We start from the raw sequence: 15,729 nt of genomic DNA, 5'->3' as shown, positions 1-15,729 counted from the left end.
GCAAAGTTTGAAATCGATAGGACCATTCTAACCTGCTTAAATTACAGAAAAGAGCCAATTGTCCCAGACGGACGCACGTACCGACCGGCCATAATTAAAGAAAAGCTTTGCATTTAAAAAAAAACAAGCGAACACTGTAAATTTATGTACATCCCAAGTGTTGATACTCAAAATTATTCCTTTTTATAAACTAAGTTTAGTGGTTGAAACGTTTGAACACTAAACTTAATGTCCCCAAAGTTGTTCAGCCAACGAATAAACAAAAAACGTTATTATAAAACTTTAGGGACTAGTGTATTAAACAGCCCATTGGCCCCCCCTCTCTCTACAAATCATTTTCATAATCATCTGCCGTAAATTATATTTATGTCCTGTATATGTATTTGAGTAATTTTTGGTCAGAATTCTTAATAATATTAAATAATAAATGTTTGTTACTCTTTATTTGTTTACTAGCGGCTTCGCCCCTAGCCTCTAGGGGCTTTGCCCCAAGAGGTTTGATCAAACCAATTTTTTCGTATTTTAGATTTAAAAGAAAGAAGGAAAGAAAAATTTTTTTGGTGGGGGGATTTTTTTTTTTTTGGGGGGGGGGTCAGTCGACCCCACTATTTAAATTTTAGTTTTAAAAAGAAAAAAAAATTTTGGGGGGGTATTTTTCATTTTTGGGGGGGGTTAGGGGTGTCCCACCCCCCCAAGAAAATAGTTATAAACCTTCCCGGGAACTATGAGAAGCTACCCTGTAAAGGAGAACCCGATCGGTTCAGCGGTTAGCGAGATCCTTCGCTACAAACAAACACACAAACAGACAGACATCGTTCTACTTTGTATTATAGATATTGGTTTTTTGCTATCTAAATTCTTTTAGGGATGTTGTCATCTTTAATTTTTTAATAAATTAATTCCTTTCAATATTTAAAGCCTTTATTTCCTTATTCGAGGTTTGGTGATTTTACATATTTTAACAAATACGACATTTAAAAGAAAATGAAACAGGGGTGTTTATATTTTAAAAACAAAATAAAAAATAACAATTTTTTTATGTATTTGAGAAGTTTTAAAGAAAAAGTTTTTTTTAAATATTCTTGAATATTTTTTAATATTTACCCTTTGTGTTATGGATAACAAAAATAACCTTGAACATCTGTATAAATAAAGCAGAAATTTTGGGCAGGCCAAAAATAATTTTTTAAAAGCGAAGCTTTTCTGTAATTAGGGTCGGTCCGTCCGTCCGTCCGTCCGTCCGTCCGTCCGTACGTCCGTACGTCCGTACGTCCGTACGTCCGTAACGGATAGCTTTTTCCGTTAATTTAGGCATGTTAGAATTGTCCTATCGATTTCAAATTTTGCATGGTGATTCCTTTAGTAATTAGGTACGATTTAGAAAGCGTAGCAACTCTATAATCATTACCAAAATGTCCGTACGTCCATTTTAAACATGTTGATTTTTTAACTTTTTTAACAACAAATTTTTATGTGATCTAATCATCGGATTGATCTGATTTTTGGTATATTGATTCCTGGGACAACAAAGTATAATGTATTAAGCGAAGCAACTCTATAATCAAGTCCTAAAAATGTAAGTATGTCCATAAAAATTTTCCTGTATCAAGCAGTTTTTCAACAAATTTACTTACAATTTTGCTTTGACTCTTATAAATTTATATTATGATAATTAAGTTCTAACACTATACAAGTGTTAATGTCCGTTTGTCGTACCGTTTCAGTGCTTCGCTTTTATGGATGTTGTCATCCTTGTTATGTATGTTTTTACTATTTTTGACGAAATTTCCTGTTAATTTTATCAATATTAAGCACAGTTTTGTGTTTATTAGTCCTTAAACTTATTATTTTTTCCATATATATCCATTGTACCTATTAAAAAATGACTCACATTTAGTTATTTTTTATGAAAACTTTGAATTTCGTATTTTTCAGTCAAAATGACAGCAAAAGTGATTCGTAGAACTTTAGAAGAAGCCACTAATGTTGGTAAGTTTCAACAAATCAGTTGAAAATCCCAGGAATCTAAAGGGATAAGACAATGGCCGATAAACTGATGTACATCCCCAATTTAATATATATATGTAAATACACAAAAATACCCCTTCTGTAGATTGCAATCAGTGGTTGAAACGTTTGGACACTCAACTTAATAAACCAACAAATCAAATTCCTCAAAAGTCTTATAAAGTCGTTAAGCTAACAAATAAGAAAATGTTATTATTATAAAACTTTGGGGGATAGTGTAATTAATAGCCCATTGTCACAGCTCTCTCTCTCTCTCTGGTATATATATAGCTAAGTTATTTGCTCAGGACACACATTAAAAAACTTTAAAGGTTTTTAAAATGTTTATTATAAAGTTATACATTTTACAGGCTGTTTTTAATTTCTTCAATACAACTATTTTTTTTTTCTAGTATGACTTTCAAACCGATTAATATCCGCTGAAATAGAACCAGCTGAATCCATGCTGAAAAGTCTTGTATGGCATCGTAATACAGACCACTTCCCGCTGAAATTTAAATGAAAAATAATAAATTAACATCAACTTAGTTAGCCCCGAATAATCTTGTAATTTTTCATTTTAATATCAGTGAAAAGCTGCCTATAATTAAAACAATGCGCGATAAACAATTATTCTTTTTCTAGAACATGCAGAGTTGGATTTCTCTGACAAAGCTTTGGTTAGCCTCGAACCTGATATGTCTAGGCTATGGACTATGAAAAATATTACTAGGTATTTTTTCTTTTCATATTGAGTACAGGGTGTCCCATGGAGTAGTGGTAAGCGCATTACTCTTTGGTTGGGGGAAATTCGAGTTTAAGTCACCTTATAGATATTGCACTTGGTTGACAAATGCAGTCAGAATATAATATTACAACTCACCTTTTAAATACCCTTAGGTTGTAAGGAGGGAGATTTGTAGAAAGTTAGGTTTCTACATATCAAGCAATTTATATCATGTTTTCCCCAGCGTTGCGGAGCCGGGAGCCGTGGAGCCGCCATATTTTGCTGGAGCCGGAGCCGTAATTTTTGTTAAAAAACGGATCCAGCTCCGGACTAGATAAATAAAGAGATTTTTTATAAATTATAATTTGTTGACTCTGTTTTGTCATGTGCAAATGCTCCTATTAAGTTTTTCAAGTCCATTTTTATCAAAAATTTAACTTTTAAAACCTTCAAAAGTCAAAAATAGACGTGGGAAAAAAATATGTTGAGTTTTTTCTTGTTTTTAGGTCGGAGCCGGAGTCGTATTTCCAGATACGGCTCCGCATTAAAATTAAACGGCTCCGCCACGCTGGTTTTCCCTCATCCATGCTGCTTATTCACATGAGAGTGCCATTAGTTAGGGTGGCTTAATATGTAACACCTGCCAAAACTCTAGGCCAGCGTGATATAATAATTGAGAAGCTTCCACGAGAATTGTGGGTCAGCTTGTAATGTATCGTAGAATAAATACACTCTGTTGTGCGCGAAGCTTAGAGGTACCAATCTAAGATTGGCCAAAGGATTCTCACTTACAGTCTCCGTGTGCATATGAATCCTAACTCCAGAGAATCTGGGCTATCAAAACAACAACATCTGATATGGATAGAAAAACATTCTGCTAATATATCACTTTTATTTTAGGGTTACTCTGTCAAACAATAAGATCAAGGAACTACCACCCTCCATTGCTAACCTAGGTAACTAGTCGCATTTATAGGAGATACGGAAAGTTTCATGTGTGACGGCATTAAATACGTCTAAATCTATCTCTTTTAGGGGTTTCCTTTACCACTTCTCCTCGCATACTTCCTTTTTCGACGTATTTTTATGACGTCACACATTACACCTACCTAAATTTCTAGTGAAAAAGTTATTCTTTGGTGCAATATTTCTTTCTTATTTAAAAAAATTACATTAATATTGAAACTATTTGATACTATATCTGTTAATGTTGCAATATCCGCGGAAAGCTGTCTATATTATGATGCGATAAACTATCAAAAATGTCGCAACAAGCAACAGGCATATATTTAAAGTTATTTTAGATATCTCAATGTATGATACGAAGTCGATCAATATCCGTCACTTGAAGCTTAAGATCTCAATCACTGCTATTTATGAATCATACTTTCTGATGTCATAGTTTCTCCACCTCCAAACTTTGTTTTTACCTCCCAAAAAGAAAACATTTAAGTACCCAGGGATCTAAAGGGATAACATAATGGCCGAGAAATAAATTGATGTACATCCCCATTCCCCAATACTGAAACACAAAATTACTTCTGAAGATTACAATTAGTGGTTGCAACGTTTGTACACCTAACCTAATAAACCAACTCAATAATAGTCCCCAAAGATGTTGAGCCAACAAAGAAAAAAGGTTATTGGAAAACTTTGGGGACTAGTTAGTACTACATATTTGATAGGAGTGGAGAGTAAAAATATATTAATTTAGAAAATCTTGAGATTCTGAATTTATTCAACAACAATCTGGAGGACGTACCGGTATCTTTGTCTGGCATGCCAAAACTAAGGTAGGTGTCGGGAGGATTAATATAAGACCCCTAGTGAGATATTTTAGTACTTAATTTAGTAAGATAATGTCGAGTACCTAAGCTTTATGATATAATAAATTGTTGCCAAAAACACAATAAACATTTTGTTTTAAATGAAATAACGGAATTTTTTTATGCACAGTAATTTTCAAACATCATAAATCATAAATAGATGTGACATTTTTTACATGTCTAAATTATAATGCATACCTACATACGGACTGACCCATCAAAGTCAAACGTTCCAATATTAGGTACTTTAATTGTATTCCAGTATTATTGATGTTTAATATTATTATTGTTTTAGAATTCTGAATCTTGGTATGAACAGGCTGAATAGTCTTCCTAGGTAAATTTACATTTTACTGCATTTTGCTTTAAAAAGTACCTACAGGGACGTAAATAAATGAAATAATATGATAAAAATAGTGGCAACTTTTTTCCCTCTTTTGCAATAGTATCAATCGGTTTAAAACTAGGAGTTACCTAGTATAGGTATAAAATATTATTTTTCCATCCATCTAAAAATCTATCGAAATATAAACTTAGTTTAGATGTATAACCAGCCAACTACCCGGATCCTCTTGTTAAGGACCTTTTTCGTCTACTAGTAAATTCCTTTATGCCATTTTATAGCGACTTGGCTGTGTTTTTATATTCCCGACGTTATTAGTTGATTCTTCAAAGACCTAATTAAAAGTCTACACAAGGTCCTTGGAATAGGGGTTATACAGTTATTTAACCCATTCCCCCTCTAGTGTTTTACTCTAATTACAATCTATCAAATTCTATAATATCTTAGTTGTTACCTAATACTTTCCTTCTATTGCTATTTTTTTTCAGAGGATTTGGTGCCTTCCCCGCGCTAGAAATATTGGATCTCTCCTACAATAATCTGAGCGAGAACACTATCCCCTCCAATTTCTTCATGATGGAGACTCTTAGAGCTCTGTACCTCAGGTATAGTCTAGGGATAGGACAAAAGTAGAAATATTAGATCTCTCCTACAATAATCTGAGAGAGAACACCATCCCATCCAATTTTTTCATGTAAATAAACGCGGATATTGTGACTTGAAAATGTTGGTCCTAAGTTTAGCTTGCTAGCATGAAACTCGTTTATTGATCAGATTTTTTCATACTATAGTAGAGGAGGGGATTAGGTAAACGGGGTGGAAGGGGGAAATCGTTAATTTAGCCCGCTGCAAGTTTTACTTTATTAGATAACTTGAAAATATGGTGAAAGACCCAAGTTATAATATATCCATTGCATTGTTATAGTTTATGGACATAGGGATAGTTAAATGATAGAAAAAACTAATATTCTACCCTCAATTTTGAAACACAAAATTTCCCTTTTGATAGAGTGAGTTAAAGTTGGAAACATATTATATGGTGCAAAAACCTATACAATTTTAAAGGCTAGTTTAAGAGTTTTGGTTTCATCAGTATTATGTAAGGCTAATGAATTTGGCATCTCGGGTCTAACAAAACTGGTTTTAATCTTATTAATATTTGTACATTTGTATATCCGCGGAAAGCTGTTTATAATACGATGCGATAAATAAATACTTTCAGTGACAACGACTTTGAGCATCTGAGTGGTGACATCAAGAACCTGAAAAATCTGAGAATCCTGGCAATTAGAGACAATGAACTTGTAGATGTTCCAGAGGTAACAACCGGGGAGGGAGGGGACAATGGGATATTTATTACATTATTCCCCAAAGTTTTATAATGTTTTCTTATTCGTTGGCTAAACAACTTTGAGGACTTTAGTGAATTTCGATGGTTGATTCATTAATTTGAGTGTTTAAACGTTTCAACCACTAATTTTAATGTACATGAAGGGTAATTTTGTGTATCATCATTAGGAATGTACATCAATTTATCGGCCATTGTCTTATCCCTTTTATTACTGGGTAACAACTATAAAAGGCAACGTCCGTTTTCTGGAAAGATAAAGTTAAAGGTTGTCAATGTAAAAAAGAAAACCACAGTCTTATAAAATTCTGTTTAACCAAAAATCCCACCGGAATTTAGAAACTGACATACAAAACCAGCGTTTCGGAGCCGGAGCCGGGAGCAGCAACATTTTTGGTGGAGCCGGGGCCGTATTTTTCGTTAAAAACGTCTCCGGCTCCAGATTAGCTAAAAATGATTTTTTTAAAAGTAATATTATAATTTAGCAACGGTCTATTTCCATATACTAAACTGAAAAACTATTGTTACTTAACAAATAGACACAGATCCTTCTACTTTTATATAGCTTTAATCAAATAAAAGCAAAATATTTTATATTATTTATTTTATTTCATCAAATTCTATAATGAACAAAAATTGATATATTAATTTTAAGTTAGGAGCCGGAGTCTTATTTCCAGATACGGCTCCGCGGAGCCGGAGCCGCATCAAAATTAAACGGCTCCGAAACGCTGTACAAAACTATAATTTTAAATATCTAGGGTAGTGCGGGGTTATTCCTGTCAATTTTTTGCTTCAACTTAAAGAAAAACATACTTCCCAAAACTTTTTCCGGTTTTTAAGAGTGCAAATGAAAGACATGGCAATAACGAAGAAGCCTGGCTTGGTCCCGTTAAGATCTCGCAACTAGAAGTCGGTCAAAAATCGGTTTAAAGGGCGACGGTTGGCCTATACCGGAATAACCCCACCGGTGGGGCTATTTCGGTCAGTTGACTTTGGGGGGGGTGGAACACCCCCTTAAAATATTTTTTTTTAACATTTTAAACTATGAGTAGAAAGCTGAGGTCATTAGCTTTCTAACGGTACTAGTCGCATGCAGATCAGACAATTTTTTGACAACATTTTCCCCATTTTAAAAAAGTCGGTAAAATCGCAAAAAAAACATCAATTTTTTTCATGCAAACTTTTTTTTAAAAAATCATACTTTTTATTATATGATTAGGTTTTTTAAAGCTTTATACATAAATTAGAGGCAATTTCTGATTGTCTTGGAATTTCTTGAAAAATGTGATTTTTTCCCCAAAAATTTTTAATTTTAAAAATCCTGCCAGTTTTGACAGCAGTTTTTGATACATTTTTTCTTGTCTCAATTGGCTAGGATTGACCTACAAGGGTGGTTAAGGTGTCTAAAGATGCAAAATTACATGCCTGACAATTAACTCGAAATGATATGGGGTCTAACTCTAATATTTCAACACATTTTATGCAACAGGAATTTTGAAAATACAAAATCTTAAATATGTACTCTAAAGAGCTTTCTATAGACACCTTAAACACCTTTCTAGCTTAATCCTAGCCGATTTGACATAAAAAATCCAAACCGCTCAAAAATTGCGAACACCCTCTTATACGAAAAAGATGCAAGGGTTTCATATGGAATTTTAAATCTTCTAGCGGTCTTTCTAATAGACATACCCCTTCTTACATGAGCCAATGCAGCTGATACATCTTCAGGCAATTATTTAAGGTGTTCCTTTGGGTGATATACTCTTCCCATTACTATAAAAATGTGTCTGAAAAATTTTAAATGTCTTTACAAATTGTAAAGCTTAGGCAACAAAACATGACATAATACAAGCAGTAAAATGACTAGTAATGTACATCACACAACAGGCAAGGCAATGATTAAAGCTTAGGTCATGCATTTAGGTTGTTTATGCTTCCAGATCACCTAAATAAAACATTAGGGTATTATACAGTTATAAATACAGTAATAAAAAAAAGTAAAAAAAGTGACCGGAATAGACCATTTTTTTAGACGAAAAAAAAATTATGAAAAAATCAAGTTAGAACACCGCCTCCAATTGCAAACGATAAATGAATGCCATATCTTTCATTATACAAAAACCCGGAGGTCGCTAGGACTTACCATTTTTTCACAATTTTAGGTTGAACATGGCCTATTTTGAAATTTTTTTTTTGCAATTTTTTTGCAACTTTTTGAGGGCAAAAAAATCATATAAGAAGTGATCTGACAAAAATTGGCTGAAGTAAGAAATGAAAGTATAGGCAATAAACTACAACTTTGCTTTTCTGAAGATCTCTCGCAAACGTTTAGAACACCGTTAAAAAACGGTTTTTAAAAAGTTGGTCGTTTGACCGGAATTGTACCCCCCGACCACATTAACCCCGCACTACCCTAGTTTCTTTGGTGTTTTAACATTTACTATTTCATATAGTAGTTACTTCACCACTAGAGTCTAGGGTAGGGAAGAGGGGAAAAACTAGCTTAAAACGCCCCCAAGATCAGGGACGTCCAAGCTTTTTTATTTGGGGAGGTAAAATTTTGAAAATAAAAATTTTGGGGGGGTGTCATAGAGGCATTTTTTTATTTGGGGGGGGGGGGGGGTTAAAAATTAAAAATCCAAAATTTTTTGGGAGAGGGTAATCACCCCTTTACTACCCTCTCCCCCCTTGGACGTCTATGCCCAAGATATTTATAAAGTTTACCTGAAAAGAATAATTAAAGAATATTGGATATACAGGGTGGGGCAAATAAGACCGGACAAATCCTAACTTCTAAAGAAATGAACATAAAAACGTCAATTTTAAAGATTTTATTGAATTTTAAAAACTGGCAAGCAAACTAGGCCTATGACTATTAGATTATTCAATAAAATCACTGCCAGCCTTAATCACCGCCTCTACCCGCCTGCTTAACCGCCGGCAGGTCCAGGTCAAATGTACTTGTCCAAGCTGGCATAGTTCTCCTTGATAGTGGCAATGAGGGAGGTCTTTGTGGTATGGGCACGTCTATTGGTGCATGCTTCAAAGTAGCCCCAGGCCCAAAAGTCCATTGAATTAAGATCGGGCTGCTGAGAGGCCACATTTCCTTAGGAACGTGGGTATCCGCAGGATCCAAATTCGCCCAACTTTCAAGCTACCCTTATACATGAAGGCTCTTATTTGGACCACAGTTGAGCTAGTACGACGTTCTTTACCTTTTTAGAAATGGCATGAAGTTTCAGCTAGGGTTGTCAGCGCAACCCATAGTCTAAAATGAGTTTTAAAGTTCAATATGAGCCCCTGGAGTCGAGAACCGAGAAATTTTCACGAATTTTCACGGTATTTGACTTTTTTACATATAAAAATCTTCCCCGTTTCACTTTGCTGGAGTACTACGGCCAAGCCATTTCAGATAGAGAGCTCTAGTCTTTTCTATGTGTCTAACAGTATCCCCAGCAAGTTGCATAACTCTACCTCACCTACAGATAGGCTGAGGTCAGATTTAGTGGGCCCTAGTCGAGAATCCAGATTAAACCACCGGCGCATTTGGAATCTGCCTTGTTGAACATATGCGCGGCCAGCTCGTTGTACACGTCCATCTTCGTCCAAAGATTTTTTTGTGCTAAAAGGTTATTACCTAAGCTTTTTATAGTGTGGTCAAACGTCCTGATTGGTCAAGTAGTTTTGGCGCTATGGCCGTTTAAAGTTTGTCCGGTCTTATTTGCCCCACCCTGTATATTCCCGCAAAGTACATGTTTTTCCTTTGGCTAACCTTTGCAGGATCCTAAACCAGCGAGGCCTATATCTGCGGTGCCCGGCGGGGTTATCCAGTACCCAATATATGCTGCATAACAATTCAAAAAATGATTACTATATTTTCATAATAGGAAATTGGAGAATTGATCTACTTGAGGGAGTTGCATCTTCAAGGAAACAGGCTGACCGTTCTTCCTCCTTCCCTTGGTTCATTAGGTAACTATTTTAAGATTATAACTAGATTTTGTTAGACACGAGGGGCCGAAGGGTCGGGCTAGCAAGACTGATATTAATTTTATGATTTTTATTTTAATGTTTGTGGAAAATTGTCTGTTATTCGATGCTATACATAATTTTTTAAGTATAGCTGAGAACTGGTTCTAATCCACCGATTTCGAAGCAATTCTGAATTTTTTTTATTCTTACTCATCAAGTTTTTCCCTTGCTATACCTATTCAAAGCTTATTATATATGTAATTATTCAAGTAATAGGTAATGTTCTTTTATTTGGATATCTGATAGTTTTAATGTAATTTATTTATACCTTTTTTTCTGTATGATTTTAATTTTGTACATTGGCAATAAATGTTTGAATCCCTGCTTTATTTTTCAGAATTTCTGAGTTCCCGTGCTATTCTGAAGCTCGATTTCAACCCCTGGGTGCCCCCCATCGAAGATCAGCTTGTCCTTGGAGTCAGCCATGTCATTGAGTACATTAGGACAGGTACACATTCTAAAGCCCGATTTCAACCCCTGGGTGCCTACTATCGAAGATCAGCTTGTCCTTGGAGTCAGCCATGTCATTGAGTATATTAGGACAGTTAAACATTCAAAACTGCCTTTAGGTTATACAGCACATAAACATTATATAATATATAAACCCGCGACCTTTGCTCAACACATAGCGCATCCGCTCGTCGTCGGGTAGGTGATGGGTTCGAATCTCGGCCATACACCGCGTCACAAAGAAAGACGTTAAAACTGATTCATACTGCTGCAATAAATGGTTATGTCAGGTGCGCGACATAAATAGATAGAGTAGGGGGAATGCATTAGCTTAAAAGCAGGCCCAACTCATTACTAAGTACAGTTAGGACTTCTAAGACAAAGGTCGTGCAAACAAAGGGTTGGTTATTTGATGGATGTTACTTAACCAAATATCCACCAAATTGGCGTTAAAGTATTGCTCCCATTATAAGCCGATGAAGCACTTGGGTTTTCTAGATAATCATTGAATCAAATCAAACATACATTTCTTAATTTTAGAGACGTACAAGTTCCTGTACAGCCGCCACATCCAGGCCAACGTACCACCTCCAGAGAAAACCAAGGATAAATCCTCCAAGTTGTCCAGAAAGGGCTCTAGGGCCTCGGTCAATGGCAGGTCTTAAGCCCACCAACAAAGTATGGTTAGCTGTCTATTGTGCCCTAGCAAAATGGGGAAAGATGTCACTGCTTTTGGCCCACCTATTCTATTGTTGTCAGAAAATACCCTAATCCTCTTTTCTAGTGGGTTTCACTTTCTCTAAAGCGTCAATAGAAATGGTAGGCCAACAGCTGTGACTTCTATTTTCCTAGAGCACTAAACACAACTACACAGTTTTAGTATGACACCTGAAGAAAAAAACAGTTTTTTGACGGCACAGTTAATATTCTCAGAAATTGTTAAATTAAATGCTTAAAAAATGTTCTATTATAGGTAAACTTTTTGATTTGATTGGTTGAAAAGTTTGGAAGCATATCTTTTTTTTTTTGAGGTGTCATAAACTTGTTTGAAAACAAATCAGATCTTACAGAGTGTAGACAAAGATTTAAAATTATAATCTCAAGTTTTTTTTAATTTTTTGTCTTTCCCTAGCTGTATACCTATAATTTAAGAATATAGAATTCGAAGTAGCTTATGGTTCCTATAAAGGATAACGTCATACAATACACATGACCGATGATAGGCCAGTAGGTATATATTTTAATTAACCAATGGTAAAATATATACTGGCTTATCATTTGCATTGTATGACGTCATTTTTTTATGTACACTATAAGCTGCTTCAAGAATTTGATGAAATTGTACATTAAATTTTAAAAAGATGAAGTAATTATTTTTTCAATCAAAAAAAAACTTTACTAATTATAGAGTTGTAAGATTGTTTCAAAAAATGATAACTTTACTTTTAATACTTGTTTTACAGTTTAAATTGTTTACCAAAAGTGCCAAAATTATGAACAAAAAAAGTGTCTTAAAAATCCGTCTTATAAAAAAGATGAACTATTTTGTTATAATGTTTCTATCTAATTGTTAAATAATCTAATCTAAAAAAATCTTTCTGTTTTTTTAACTTCATGTGTATAGATGTATATTTTGATAACTAACATATTTAGAAATTTTGGGATTTGTCATTTTAAGAAAAACTAATTTACCTTCAATTGAGCATTATTTTAATTTTAATAAGTAGTTTAGAGCAGGGAGGGGACATTATTGGTCTGTTTATTACACTAGTCCCCAAAGTATTACATTACCTTTCCTTGTTCGTTGGCTTACCAACCTTGGGGACTTTTATTGTATTTTGATTGGTTGGTTAATTTACTTAAGTGTCCACTAATTGGGATAATTTTATGTATAATCATTGGAGATTTACTTCAATTTATCGGCCATTTTCTTATTCATTTTTAGCCTTTAGAGATAATTGGCAAAAAGTTAAAGACAATATAGTTTTTCTTGTCATATTCCGGCATGTAATGAAATAATTTCTACTTAATATATCAAAGGTGCTTTATTCTATTAATGTTTTATATGTTAATATTAATTATTACTTAAATTAATTTATTAACCATACCAATTGTTTGTAAAACACAAAACAAATAGGTAAAACCATTTTCAGTATGGCTTCGAAACCGATTAATATCCGCAGGATTACAACCGGTTCTCAGTCATACTGAAAAATCATGTATAGCATTGTATTACAGACAATTTTACACAAATACTAAAAGAAAAAACATGAAACTAATACCAGTTTTGTTCGCCTGGGCCTTCGGCCCCTTGGAGCTAACAAAGCTTCAATTTATCTTAGAATTTTTACTATTACTATTCGCGGAAAGCTGTCTATAGTACGATGCTTTAGATTTGCCTACATAAATGAAGATATACCTAAATTTTACATAATTAATAATCAAATTTAAATAGGTAGTTTTGTTATGTTTTTTTGATCATGAATTTAATTTTAAAACATTAAAAATGGACCAAAATTTACAATAAGTTTTATTATATAAACCTAACAGCTAGTCAAATAATAATAATAATTCTTGAGAAAAGTATTCTAAAAAACAGTTGGAACTACATGGAAAGGAAAATTGACTAAGCTGAAAACACATACATGGTTTAAATGGTATAGTCCTTTCTTTTTAAAAACTTATTGTTATTTAGAATACTTGTTTCTCCAAAAATAACTTGAATCTGCCATATTTTTGTTAACCTTAAGTATTAATAAATGTAATATTACTAGAATTTGTTAAAAGCGAAGCTTTTCTATAATTAGGGTCCGTCCGTCCGTAACGGATAGCTTTTTTCGTTAATTTAGGCATGTTAGAATTGTCCTATCGATTTCAAATTTTGCATGGTGATTCCTTTAGCAGTTAGGTACGATTTAGAAAGCGTAGCAACTCTATAATCATTACCAAAATGTCCGTACGTCCATTTTAAACATGATGATTTTTTTACTTTTTTAACATCAAATTTTTATGTGTTCTAATTATCCGATTGATCTGATTTTTGGTATATTGATTCCTGGGACAACAAAGTATAATGTAATAAACGAAGCAACTCTATAATCAAGTCCTAAAAATGTAAGTATGTCCATAAACATCCTGTATCAAGCAGTTTTTTAACAAATTTATTCACAATTTTGCTTCGACTCTTATACATTTATATTAGGATTATTCAGTTCTGAAACTATACAAGTGTTAACGTCCGTTTGTCCTACCGTTTCAGTGCTTCGCTTTAATGGATGATGTCATCCTTGTTAAATATCAATCATTATATAAGGATGACAATATTCATAAAAGCGTTGAAAACTTTGGATCCTGGAAAGAAAACGAAGTAGTGGATTAAGTCGTATTTTCACAGTGGCTTTTGATAGGTTATTATAGGTTAGGTTAGGTAAATTATTGCTCGCAGGGTTAAGACCCCCCGCAGGGTCTACGAATAGGAGAAAAAATACGACGAGACCATCTACTTTGTTTTCTTTCCATGATCAATTTTTTTTGTTTTAAAGTTAATCGGCTCAAAGTTTTTAGTTTTTTTTTTAAATAAGTTGAGGGGATGGTTTTTAGATATATACACCTGCGTTACTCACACCATGCGGGCCACATATTTGATCTTTTTTTTCTTTTTAATGCTTTAACTTTTAATGGTTCTATTGCTATTATGTTCTAAAATTTGGACTAAAATATTCTCGTTTTATGTGTATTGAAAATAGTTTTAGGTTATTTGCTTGTTTTGTGATTTAAGCTATTAGTAATACTTATGTCAAAATATATATATTCTAGTGGCTTCGCCCTTAGTTCTAGGGGCTTTATCCCAAGATGTTTGATAAACCTAATTTTACGTATTTTAGATTTAAAAAGAAAATTTTTTTTTAGGGGGTGGGAAGAAATTTTTTTATCTTTTTTTAGAGGGAGGGTTAGTCGACCTCCCTTTTTAAATTTTAGTTTTAAAAAGAAAAAAAATTTTGTGTGGGTATTTTATTTTTTTGGGGGGTTGGGGGTGTCCCACTCCCCCAAGAAAATAGCTTAAAACCAGTACAGGACCAGTAGGTATATTCCCTGAAAAGTAGAGCCCAATCAGATCAGTAGTTACTGAGATCTTAAGCTTCAGACAGACAGACATCGTTCTACTTTGTATTATAGATAATTATATATATTTATATATAGTTTTTTAAACCATGCTTTATTATGGACAGCTTTCCGAGGGACCGAACTAAATTTATTCTTATGATTTTCATATTCATGAAAAATTGAATTTTCAGTATGGCAGAGTCAGAGAACCGGTTCTTGTCCACCAGAAGATATCAATTGGTTTCGAAGCCATACTGGAAAATTAGTCATAAAATGTATTTTTTTGCAATATTGTTATCACGCAACCTTGTATGGTTATAAAATATATTTTTTGCAATGTTGTCATCACGCAACCTCGTATAAATATTATTATAGAGCTATGGTTTTCCTTTAAGCAATATAAGGAAAAAGAGAATATACATGAATACATATTACTTATATGGTAATACATGAAGAAAAAATCACATTATATGTAAAATAATGTTTTTTTTTTCTGAGGTTTTTTCTTTTCCGGTATTTCCAAAAAGCTTTTGTTTAATGTTTGCATATTAATATCATTGTATGAAACAAAGACTTTAAGCAAAATCATATTTATTTATTATAGACTTCAAAAAGAGATTTAGGATTGAAATTGGTATTTCTGTAATTTATTAATTTTATTGTTTTTTAGGTAGATCTACAATCTATAGCCCGTTTTCTTAAACAAGCAGCTAACTGATCTAAAATAAGTGTGGTTAGGTTACTGTACTCAGTTCAGTTACCAATCATAAAGTACGCAAAAGTTTTATAATGGTTTCATAAATAAACTGATGTGGAAAATGCGTCATTTTTAACATAGGTTTTAAGCTGTCGCAGTTAACCGATGAAAGGCAGGGTTGCCGTACTA

General features: G+C 33.5%; 1 protein-coding gene across 1 annotated transcript; it reads left to right on the top strand.

Annotated features, from left to right (window-relative positions):
• Positions 1-1,877: 1,877 nt before the first annotated feature.
• ics (ras suppressor protein 1) lies at positions 1,878-11,547 on the top strand. Its single transcript, XM_080180761.1, has 10 exons — positions 1,878-1,989; positions 2,653-2,740; positions 3,635-3,690; positions 4,449-4,527; positions 4,856-4,897; positions 5,392-5,508; positions 6,126-6,222; positions 10,145-10,229; positions 10,627-10,737; positions 11,280-11,547. The coding sequence occupies exons 1-10, from the start codon at positions 1,941-1,943 to the stop codon at positions 11,402-11,404; spliced, it is 849 nt and encodes a 282-aa protein (XP_080036887.1). The 5' UTR covers positions 1,878-1,940; the 3' UTR covers positions 11,405-11,547.
• Positions 11,548-15,729: the final 4,182 nt, after the last annotated feature.

Source organism: Acartia tonsa, chromosome 13, assembly GCF_053477335.1.
Source record: "Acartia tonsa isolate MP-2025a chromosome 13, ASM5347733v1, whole genome shotgun sequence".
Lineage (NCBI taxonomy): Eukaryota > Metazoa > Arthropoda > Copepoda > Calanoida > Acartiidae > Acartia > Acartia tonsa.
Note: the sequence above shows the minus strand (reverse complement) of the source record. Positions and strands in the feature narration are given on the sequence as shown.

Coding starts and splice junctions, on each gene's coding strand:
- ics (XM_080180761.1), top strand. CDS start 1,941: ATGACAGCAAAAGTGATTCGTAGAACTTTAGAAGAAGCCACTAATGTT. Junction 1,990..2,652: donor AGAAGAAGCCACTAATGTTG/GTAAGTTTCAAC, acceptor TTCTTTTTCTAG/AACATGCAGAGTTGGATTTC. Junction 4,528..4,855: donor TCTGGCATGCCAAAACTAAG/GTAGGTGTCGGG, acceptor TTATTGTTTTAG/AATTCTGAATCTTGGTATGA.